Source organism: Trematomus bernacchii, unplaced genomic scaffold (genome assembly GCF_902827165.1).
Source record: "Trematomus bernacchii unplaced genomic scaffold, fTreBer1.1, whole genome shotgun sequence".
Taxonomy (NCBI): Eukaryota; Metazoa; Chordata; class Actinopteri; order Perciformes; family Nototheniidae; genus Trematomus; species Trematomus bernacchii.
In genome coordinates this window covers 14,054,169-14,066,492 of record NW_022988043.1, presented here as the reverse complement: position 1 = coordinate 14,066,492, position 12,324 = coordinate 14,054,169, and the positions used below count along the sequence as shown (strand labels likewise).

Genomic DNA, 12,324 nt, shown 5'->3' with positions numbered 1-12,324 from the left:
TTGAAGGCAAGAGTGAAGAGGGCTTTTTTGAATGACGTGAGAGTGTTGGCAGATGTGACGTGGCTGGGGAGGGAGTTCCAGATTGAGGGGGAGGCTGCGCCGAAGGCCCTGTTACCCCAGGTACGGAGCTTTGTCTGATGGGCTGGGTTGGGGTGTGTCATTGGATGAGGTCACAGAGGTAGGGGGGGGAAAGATTGTTGAGAGCTTTGTTAGTGAATAGTACCATTTTAAAGTCAATGCCGTGTTTAATGTGGAGCCAGTGGATGTCATGGAGGATAAGGGTGATGTGGAGGTGAGCATGCGGGCAGCTGAGTTTTGGACATATTGAAGTTTTTTGAGGATGTATGCAGGTGAACCTTAAAGAATGCTGTTGCAGTAATCAAGACGGAATGTAATGAAGGCATGGATGAGAGTTTCAGCAGTGGTGGATGACAGGGGGGTCTGATGCGGGCAACGATCTTTAAGTGGAAGAGGGCGTTTTTTTTAACCTGGTTAACATGAGGAAGGAAAGTGAGGGTGGGGTCGAGGATGATGCAGAGGTTACAGACGTGAGTGAAGAGACATATATTTTGTTGATAGGTATAGCTGTGTGTCATCGGCATAACAGTGGAATTTGAGTTGGTTTTGAAGGAGGATTTGTTGATTTGGGAGGATGAAGATGATGAACAAAAGGGACCAAGTACAGGACCCTGAGGGACCCCATGATTGACAGGGGCCGTGGGGGATTTGGAGTTGTTGATTGAGATGAATTGATGTCTGTCAGAAAGATAGGATTTCATTTAGTTATATATAACTGGGAAGTTCTTCAAAAAGTAGTGTTGTGCTACAGTACCTCACTAATGCCTGTAGAGTGAATCGACAAGACAAGACAGGACAGGCCAGAGCTAACTTCAGTAGCTCACTCTGCAATACAACACATGTTTTTGACATAATGTGAACACTGTAACCTCTTTACTTTCTGTTGAAAATGTGACTTAATTTGACTTTCAATTCTGCCATTTCTTACACATTATAACTTTAACACCTGTGCACTATTGACTGCATATCAAAGCAAACCCGGGAGTTGGAGTACCCGTCTTGATAATATTCCTTATTTACACGTTTCATTAGGGACCCTAATGAAACGTGTAAATAACCCCTAATTTAGGGTGCTCCAGTTTCTTGCAACTTTTCAAACTCATGCAAGTCCGATGTATTAGAAAACAAATGAGCTATGCAATTCCAACTGAATGCTCTTGGTGGACTGGCAGCCTGTGCATTTCACACCCATGCGTAATGTATGCTGTGAGCTGCTCAGGCCCTCTGTAACAATAAATCAGTTAAACCTTAAGGACACTTTGATTTGTGTTTTCTCTCGTAGCCCACAGGCTGTGAAAAAACCCAATCAAAGTCACACTCGCAAACTAGATCAGCTGTAAACACAATTACTCATGTTAAATGTAATTAGTTGTATGCTTCATGTGTTCTACTTCAACTGAAGCGGCGCTACATTTGATTTACGTTATAAAGTTGTTTTAAAAAACTGCTGCACAGTAAATAAATCATCAGATAAAATCATAATAAATATATGAATGTATACCCCATTACTTAAATATGTGACTTGTTTATAAAAAGCTTATTAACCTTATGCTCTCCCTGAATAAACTGAGAGATAGTCTATTATGGTTAATGTACTCCAGGTGTCACGTGTTTCATGCAAATGTATAATCATTCCATCATGCAGTGTTTATCCAGGCCACCTGCTCATTAGTCGGTTGCATCTCATTATCCAGGCACGTATTTACAACCATAACAATATAAGAAATGAGTTGATTCATGACGATGTCTCCATAGTGAGGACGGCTTGACATAATTCCATTTTCCATACGCTTTTATTTATTAAGAAGATTAATTTGCTTAAATATCAAAGGCGATGCACTGATGGAAGGCGAATCATCTGAACGTTGATTGGAATGGTAGATCATTTGACCATCTTCGTTATGTAACCCATCTGGGTTGGTTTCGCTGTGCGGTTGACGTTACATCGTGACGACGCGTGAATCTTAGAGACGGGACAGGTCTCACATCTCCATCAGGGATGGAGGAGCGCTCGATCAGCAGGAGTCATGCAGGTGCTTCCCTCACAGTGTCTGACAGGAACCCGTGATGCAGCAGGGAGTGAGCTGCTCTCCCTCCGCCTTCGTGAAGCAACAGTGAAACGGGGATGCGGTTTTCCGGCAGTGTCGGTCTCTGAGCTGCTGTGACACCAGGAGGAAACATATTGCCCGCTCTCTGCTGGAGGTACCGCTCGGGAGGCAGAGAGCCATGGCGGGCGCTAAGCTTACTCCCTCTCCCTCCGAGATCGACCCAGACGTGAAGACCGAGGCGCACAAAACCCCCGAGCCAACATGGGTCAACCCCTCCAGCCCTCTCCGGACCATGGGCTCTTTCGGGAGCGATGCCGGCCAAAGGTAGCTGCCGCAGATCCGCAACTAAAGTCGCATGTTTCTGAATGCAGCTCGCTTGCACACATCCGAGAAATAACATGGTGCTGCTGCTGCGACTGCAAGTGCATGCTGCATAAAGTCTCACTAATAACTTGCAATTATCCGTAGGGCAAAGGTTGCGCTGTGATCAATGTATCATTACATCTGATCCCGTTAATTTAGATTCACACGGAAATGTGTAGGAATGTGTAAGCGTTATATTTTCCCCATTGGGCTTTAACGATAATGCATGCAGTGAGGCACTTTCGTTACCGACAGCTGAATGATTGCTTATGCCATCAATCATTCCCCTCTGATTAATGGGCTGCAGTGTAGCCTGATAGTGATGACATAATATAGTGAATGCTGCATTTTCATCACAATTTTATGGTTTTGTTTTATATTTTATAGGGTGTGAAAATGCTGTTATGCCACTGCATTCAAAGCTGAAGAACGTTTTTGCACATAATGCATCCATATTAAAAGATACAATGAAGATGCAAACCACAGGAGATTATGTTGACATACCTCCAAAAAGACATTTCAACATATGTCTGCACCACTCAATAGAGCCGGCACGCAGGCTTTCACAGTCAGGACACTCTGCTATTTGGTAGACAAATTAGATTGAGGTTTGTGTGAGATGGCATGAACCAGTAGCAACTGAGGTGAACTAAATGTTTTTTTCCTTTTCAGCGAAGAAAAAGCTCTAGATTTGCAGACATTACAACTCAGATTGGCTCTTTATCTAGGTTCTTTGAGGTTTGTTTGGCCGAAAACAGAAATATTGTGCTTGTTTGGCAGCAGTTCTGAGACTACTGCACAGCCAATATGCAATATGCAGTGTGGTGTTCAGTCTCTCAGTATTTACTGCACATGTTTTTCTTGACAATATTTATTTGAGGGTATTGACATTTATTGCAAATGTTTGGGATCAGAAATGTAGTATATGCTGCAGTAGCATTTGTTATGTCATGCAACTGTTTTGATATCAAACGTACCAACCATGGCAAGGGGGGGAAAATTACATAATGTCAGTGTTTGGCAAATAATCCTTCAAATTATAAGGCATTATTATTATAATCATTATAATGAAGCTGTACTTGTTTCATATGTATTCAATATTAATAATATCCTTGCTCTCCCTCCTTCACTTTCACATAGACCCATTGAAAAATTGTCAGCGTTGCAGTTCCACAACAAATACTTGAGCCATACAATCCTCCAGTAAACTTAATACATACGCCTCTGCAAAGATTTCCACTGGGGCAATACATCTCTTGCTTAGCTGTTATTTTGGAGGACAGACCTGGATGTCATGATGAGTTAGGGAGTTGGCAGTATTATCACATACTCAGAGAAAGGCGATGGATTGGCCTCAAAGGCAGCTCAGAAAGTCTTGAAATGCTTATTGTCAACCATCTTTCTATCTAGCGTCTTTCTACCTTTTTATTCTGATGAAGTGAATGCAACAATAATACCCCAACAAATCAGTTTGCAAATAAATGATTGTACCAATTTAACCTCGGACACTGTTAAATACGCAATGTGGTACCTCCCAAATGATGTTTACTCTTCTTAATATTCTGACGTTCTTTGATTTAAATTATTACAAATCACAGATATCAACAGTTTATTATGTTAACTTGCATTGACACAACAAGAATTGCAAATACTGTGAGGTTCAGCTAAGGATGCTAAACATGATATTGATGTTAGGTGTACTTGCTTCTCACGTTGTTGTTTATGTTGACAATGATGATGAATGAAGGTTTAAGCCATGACAGAACAATCTATAAATTATCAGCTGACATGTTTATCGATGACTGTATTGAATGAGACTTGGCTTTGGAACCGGCGAGTTGCCGGTTCGAGCCTTGCGCGGACCAGGTACGGAGTGTAAACTGGTAGCTGGAGAGGAGCCAGCTCTCCTGATGCTTGCAGATCTGTCAGAGCAATCAAAGTCTTAGTCTTACGGAAAACCAGTAAGTCAGCTGACAACTGCTCTGAACGGGCAGAAAGAGGAACAGATTGCTTTCAAATCACATTTGAGAAGTTAATCAAAATTGGCGCATTGCTATATTGCAATGCCAGACTGTATTAATCTGATATACTCTGCAAATGGCTGAGACTATCAAATGTAATGCATCTGTTGGCTAGTTGCCGTGAGCAAATAGAATTGGACCACTATCAATCATTCAAGAGGTTGCCACTCATAGCAACAAGTTCTCCTATATCTTAAATGAATGGATGAACGTTCAACCTTGATCGCGTCCTGTTACTTAACTCTTTCAGGAAATTAGACTAGTTTACATATATTTCCTAACTTCATTCACTTCTTCTTTATTTCCACACAGAGCCCATGTATGTCTCCTCCAGACAGGCAGGATGTAGTCAGGAGTCAGAAAGCTTTTTACGTTGTGGAAATGTGATCAGCGTGGGATTTGTGTCCAGCTGGCTCGAGAATAAAAGCTTGTGGAGGGTGGAGCGAGAGGATCAATATTGTGGTCCATTTACTACACTTTTTTTCGAAGAATTTATCTATCTTTGCATCATTTACAGCACCTGGGCGTCCCCTTGATGTTTGTGTTTTATAGGATTCTCTGAACGGAATTGACCGCTAAATAAAGTAGGCAGTAAAACACTCAATGAGACTTGGAGGATCTTCAATAACAGCGGGATTGACCATCTTTTAAACTCAGGATGTGGTCAAAACAGAAACTCACGCAGATTTATCTTGGCATCATCAGCATCGCCGCCACATTGTCTCGCTGTGAAAAATCTGTTTGGAAGATGGGCGTTTGGTTTGGTCTGCTGGTGTCTAATGAATCGATTGTAGAGCTCAGTGGGAGCTGTTAGTCATATTCACATTACTGCGGTATATAACACTGGGTGATTTAAGTCCTTTTTTTTTCAATATAGGCCAACAGAGAAGCCGGATATTTGATTGACTGATATGCAGCATAGACTTTATAGCATTCCTGACGTTTCAGCAACTCAAGTTTCTACAGACTGTACATGTCTGTCAGTCAAAAGTACTTTGGCTTTTATCGAGTTTTTAAACTTTTGACATTTGCGTTTCTTTATGATAAAGTCTTGTACAGTCAGCAGCAACGCCTCCTCCATATCAAAGCTTAAAGCTAGACCACGTCAGTCGCAATTCATGTTGTTCACTTTTTGATTGATGCTTTCGCAGTTCGATGATTTAATTTGAAGTTTTCCTGTTTTTGCATTTTTCTTTTAGTTGACAGTTAAAGCCGAGCTATAATGGGCATATGATACATGCTTTAGATAAGAATGTTTTTAGGAGGAATCTGGAAGAAATCTGTGTTTCTAAGCTGGATAATAGTCACATTTAAGGTCATTTATCCAAAACAAAAATACTGAATGTTTAAGATATTGTGCATCATTAACAAAAAAAGATAGCGGTTGAATAGTCCAGATATGGGTACAACAAAGTAGAGCTGACTGACACTTGTGCTTTTTTAATTGTCTCCAAAGATAATTTCCCTTTTAGTAAATTGAGCTTCCGGAAGCAAATTCCCTTAAAATCTTTAACTTAGTTAGGGTTAGGGTTAGAGCATCCTTCTGTGCATCAAAGCCGACCTTTACCTATCTTCCCTTTTCCTCTTAGATAAATCGATTGGTGCTTTATTGATCCCAAGTTGGGAAATGTTTGCGTTGCAGCAGCATAAAAAAACAAGGCAATGTACATAAGAGAAATGAAGACACAAGAAATAAACAGTCCAAAATATTTCTGAAATAGAAATAAAATAGCATTAAAAAGTAAAAAAAAAATATATACATGTGGACAATATACATGTGGAAATACACATTTCCAGTAACAAATATAATGCAGGATATTATTGTGCAAGAAATTGATTATTCAATATTAAATTGAATACAAATGTACAGTGGGAGTTTAAGTCCATCCTCTTCTCACACAAACCTATTCTTTTAACACTTCAAACATGTTGATGCAGACATCATCTTTAACTGTAATGTAGTTTAGCATGAAGTTACTTAGATGCAGTTTAAGTGTGAAATATCCTGGAACTGTGAATATCCTGATTTGTCTTAATCCAAAGGTTTTCCCTTAACAGCTGCCTTGTGTAAAAGATCTCAACTAATTTCTCTTTGTTAATCAATATTCAGTGGGGAAATAATTGAAAGGTAATGAACAAGTGTTTTAAATGAATCTTAAGATGAATGTAGATGCAATAAAAGAGAAGCAGTTCCCTAAAAGAACTGAGAGGGTATGTTTGCAAGCCTCTTGTCCTCGACTTGTTTACAACCTCAATTATTGTATTCTCTTTACAGTTGGAGGTTGGCCTTTTGTGGTTGCTTGCCTATTACACCAGTGGTTTTTTAAAATCATTAACATTTGTACTTTATCACAAAGACATAGACAACATGATTGTCCATTCTTTTTCATCACGTTGATTACTTTTTTTATGCTCTTTTCAAATTCATCGCTGGCTAATTATACTGTGTTGTTAATGATTGGACGTTAATTTCACAATTTATTCATTGTGCACACCTCTACAGAACGTGTCAGTCGGCCCTTTTGTTTAAATGTTTATTTATATCGCCCTGCTTTCACAGAACAATTACGCTTTCATTTTGATTGGAGAACCCAAGGTTTAATGAGGGGTTTTAATGTGGTCCATGGGGTAAATTACAGTTCATGTACAGTAGCACATCATCCGTGTTCATTAAGATGAAATCTCAGTAGTTGTCTTGAGAGATGAAAATAAAACCCTGGTTGCTACGCATGCCCCTTAAAAAAAATGAACCATTTAAAAGTTCTTGTCTGTCCAGAGGAGACATCTGAAAGCATATGCAGTAATTGGCCGTTAGAAGAGTCCCTGTATAACTAAGATACCAGTGTTTGCTTATACATAACAATATGTAGGCTACGTAGCACTTGTGCCACAACATCAATCACACACTCCTCTCACTTGCCTTCTTAAGGGCATTATTTAACAGAGAATCAATTGGAAAGCCTGACGTATGTGAGAATGTGGGATAATTGGAGCAGATCTGTCAAACTGAGGGGCGCACACAGTCCCTCTGTGTGTCAGCTGAACTGAATCTGAGGCGTGCTCCAGAAAAAACTCACAACACCAGCACGAACTTGATGAATACATGATCTGTATTGTTTGGGAGGAAATGGAGAAAAGCTTTCTGCATCGGATGAAATGCTCAGCAGAGAGCTTAATGTTTCCTTAATGTTTCTGATGAGTCTCTTATTCACACTAACTACATCAGTAATCTCAATTTGTGCCCATCCCATCCTGGCAAATAAAGGCACATGGCATTGATGCAAAAATCATATAGAAAGTGCAGTACAATATAGCTTCACTTATAGCCATTAGGTTTTCAGTATTCAAATAAAGATCAAATACCCCCAGCCCAGAGATGAAGGTGGGATAGCTTTTATTGTCTCAGGATGTATTTATTGCATTGCCCAACCCCACTTAATATGAACTTGCTGAAGCTTTACGATCTAAAACTTTGATAAATACCATCATTTTTCATTCAGAACTTGTTTGCTATAAGTTAGCTAAAATACATGATTAAGTGTCCTGATATATGAAAGTAACGGATGTTGCTGAAACTGAATTTTTTTAATTCTACGACACTAAAATGGCCATTAAAATCCAATCCTTAATCTTTTAATGACTTGCTCGTAGTAATTTACACACCTGTTCAGGTCATTTTTAAGAGTCACAGCTGGTAATGTTGCACAGAGGTATGAGATACTGTTGCTATGGTTACCTGCAGTGTAATATGGGCTACCTGGAAACAAGGTTCAGCTGTTGATCTGACCTACTAGTGTGAGGTTTTCTGTTATAAGCTTTTAACAGTTTGTCAAAGCTAGATTCTGTCAGGTTTTAAAATATGTTTTTGTCCAAAGGCTTTTTATGAATAACATTACTTTAAAGGTCCCCTATTATACAGTTTTTCATCAATATATTATAGCTCTCAGATATATACAAAACATGTCTCTGATTGTCTGAAACACCAAACAGATCATGCATCACATAATCCCCTCTGTTTCAGCTCTGTTTCAAAAGTGCTGATTCTCTGTCTGTTACTTTTAGATGAAAATAAGGAGCCCCTCCCCACGCCCCTCTGAGAGATATTTGGTTAAAAAGAACACAATGGTGCTCTAGGAGGAGATTCAGGTGATAAGGTGTGGGGGTGTTACCTTGGTTGGTTATTGGCTAATGGTTACACAAGCCAAAAAATCGTTAGGACATCATAAAGTGGCCAAAATCTAATCTGCTCATTTTCAGACAGGTTTTTATATAGAATGGATCAGGACAAAAAGAGAGGGGGTCTTTTTTCCCGAAACTTTCAAAATCTCTTTACACAGAGGGGACACATGTTTATTAGGGGTGTAACGGTTCACAGAATTCACGGTTTGGTACGTACCTCGGTTTGGGGTCACGGTTCGGTACGGGTTCGGTACAACAAGAAAAAGAAAAGAAAAGTCCCAAATGCATAATTCCAGGTTTGTTGTTATTTATTTTTGAACAGTAGTGCAAGTTTCAGTTTAAAAATAAGGAACTCTAACATTTTGAATAATTAACTGTATTACACAGTTAAAAACAAACCACAAACAGTACCACACACACTCAGATGGCCATATTATCTATAATGGCTGATGTCAAACAAAAAGGTTAATCAAGCTGTAAAACTAAAAAGAATGTCTTGAAAATATTACAAAAATAAATAATAAGAAAGTGTTTCAAGGGCGCATAGCCGTTGAAATATATTTGCCAATAGCTTCCGTTATTTCTTTTGGTCTCTCAGCTTTCATGTCTATGGGCTTCTTAAAAACAGCGGGGATAAGCTGTTGAACTGCTGTTGTCTTTTGCCGAGCTCCGGTGATTGGAAAATCTGGCTGATGCCTTCTGATATGATTTAGCATGTTTGGCGTGTGTTACCATTAGCATACCGCACCGCTATCGAACAACGCCGACACACCGTCCTCGTCCGATCCACCACTCGCACTCCATCATTATTGTAGTCCACAGGGAACCCGAAATGTTACCACACAGCGTGACGGTTCGGGACGAATACCGTTACACCCCTAATGTTTATGTATAAAAGACATGAAAAAGTGGATTTTGCATAATAGGTCCCCTTTAACAAATATATATTATACCCATAATAATTACTACAGGGCAGGATCTTGTTGTTCTGTGTTTGGTCTCGTTCTTGTTGTATGTGACAGATTTCCTTCTTAACCAGGTCTTAAGTTACTAAAACTGACTAGTCATACCTTTGGAGGTACTTGATCTGCCTCTGTGGCATGTGACAAATGAATGGGAGCTGTAGTAGGTGAGAAAATGTTGGCAAGCTTCCTGATGCAGGTAAACATGGTGAAAACTACAAATCCCATTTGCCCTTGGAACTACTGCAGAGATGGTGTATGTGTGTGAAGCCCTCCCACTGTATATCCGTCAGTCCTTGAGGCAGCTCTGAGTGAACGTAATTGAATGCATATTTTTGGAAGTGCTGCTCGTTTTGCACTTGTTGTCTCAGCCCAGCTCCGTACATGTGAGTCCAGATCTGCTGCAGAGAGGGTGAGGATCTATGCACTTCCTTGTTTGGTGTATTTTATCATATATAGAATAAGATGTGAAGGGCATCATGCTACGATGCTAACTGCATGAATGTTTGCCTTTTTAAAATGTATTTGGTTCATGATGAAGAAACGGAGGAGGAATGTGTAATATGTATGTGTGTTGAGAGCTAATGGAGGCAAAGTGAGCCTCTGTTTATCTGAGCTAAAGCTCTCAGCAGCCAGATTGCATCTTTATTGCTCCTCAAAGTGTTGTCAAATAGCAACCACATGGACAGAGATCACATTAGAGGGGGTGGATATTGTTCTTATACAGTTTCCGTAATGAGCGGACTTATCCTTTCTAAATCGCCCTGATTCTGGACTACATTTCCGAAGGGACAGTAGGCACATAGTGAATCACAGTAGCAGAGTCATCCTGTGTACAGTGAGTTTAACCTGTGAAGTACCTGAAGAATAAGGGATGTCTCAGTCTGTTGCATGTCCTTCGGTACAGTTGAGCTTTGCTGTTATCAGAACATTTCCAAAATAAATTCACAGCAATTCATATTTTCTTAACTTTCATTAAGTTTATTTTTCTTAAATGCCCTACAGGTCTAAGATAAGATTTGGTACTCTTTCATACAATATCATTTTTCGATTCATTCAAGATTACCTACAGACTAACTCCTCTCGTGAATTACAAACTTCAGGCAATAATGGTTGTTTTCCTAAAATATGGCATTCTTGTTTAAATCGTTTCAACTTTTATGGTAGAGTTACAAGAAAGCGACCGCTGAATGAACATTGTGGACATTAATATGTTTTCAAAATTTGAATAAAAGCCATTAGAAGAAGACAATCGAATTGGTTTCTTGGGACCGTAATAATTGGCTGCTTTATTGTTGAGACGGCAATAAACTTTTTTTTTTCCTGGAATGGGACAGGTCCCCCCTTGTGACCAACTACTTTCTGGCCTTTAGGAACACCCCGTTAATTATAGAAAGGTGCAAATGGGATTATGATTCACCAGAACTAACTATAGTATGATCATGCTTGAAGTGAATCTGCACTTTCCTTGTTGTTCTGAGTTTGATTCTTTATGGATTATGCACTTATTGTAAGTGGCTTTGGATAAAAGCGTCAGCTAAATGTTATGTAATGTAAATGATGTTATTTATTTGGTGGAAAAACATAAAACTAGACAGCCTGGACTGCCAAATATTAACCTTTTTACAAGACACATTCAGCTTTCCTTCTTTACTCCCCAGCAGATAGGCTTTGATTATTGACACGCTTCAAAGGGTTATCAACTTAAATGATATATTTATACATCAACTATCTGCTGAAATTGATATTTTTAGACATGCTATGGACTGCTCCTTGAAGCATTTTACTCACTAGACTTACATTATACTGTACTAACACATATCTGGATTGACAGAACAGTACAAAAAACAGACATAATACAATCTTAATTAAGTAATAAAAGAGTGTATAGTGTTTCAAAGCTTTGTGAGATATCACTACAGGTTACATGCAAAGTTAAGGGGCTCAATGTACCCAGTTACGTCTTTCAGTTGTATTCCACAGAAATAGTTTATGAATGGAATCAAAAGTATATGCAATACTTGTGTATTTGGGAGTAAAGTACATTTTATTTTTACTGTACTGTATGGTCTTGCTCAAAATGTTTACCAACCCAGGATTGTCTGATCAAAATAGATCAATAGTTGAATTTACATTTCAATCATTAGATATACCAGAATCTGACTGGATGGTTTGCCAATTCTTTGTTATGGCAGACCTAAACTTGATAACTACTAATTATACAGTAAAACCCAGTTTGAACAATTTTCTGACTTATATATTGTACTTTTGAAATGAATGAAAAACATTTCATTTTTGTGTAATGTTTGCATACTAATAAGCTATTACAAATAGTGTTCTAAAGTAAACATCAATAACCTTTTCTGTATCAGGACAAGCATTTAAACTATGCATACTTAGAGATAAAATATTCTCTGGTGAACAAAACAAAGAAACGTTGTTGTCTGTTTATCTTGTACATCTTATAAAATGTGTTCTTTACATTTCCTTACATTATACTCGCAATTTTGAACATTTGAAAGAAATGTGCACAAATCTACATGCATGAAATACTACAACTCTGGTTAAGATTAGGGAATGCGTTTCCAGACAAAGGCCTGACCATATAAAGCGTTCAGGTCAATATGTTCATCATCAAATCAAATTGTGTGTTTAACCTTTGACCCCTTGTCC

General features: G+C 38.9%; 1 protein-coding gene across 3 annotated transcripts in view; it reads left to right on the top strand.

Annotated features, from left to right (window-relative positions):
• The first annotated feature begins 2,076 nt into the window (after positions 1 to 2,076).
• LOC117473143 (potassium channel subfamily T member 1-like) overlaps positions 2,077 to 12,324 on the top strand; it is a 49,239-nt gene continuing 38,991 nt past the window's right edge. For 2 of the 3 annotated variants that reach the window (XM_034118640.1, XM_034118639.1), the window contains exon 1: positions 2,078 to 2,450. In XM_034118640.1, coding sequence (XP_033974531.1) covers positions 2,305 to 2,450 — 146 coding nt within the window. In that variant the 5' untranslated portion in view covers positions 2,078 to 2,304. Of the gene's footprint in view, positions 2,451 to 12,324 lie in introns of all 3 variants that reach the window. The other variant, XM_034118638.1, reaches the window with a different exon arrangement.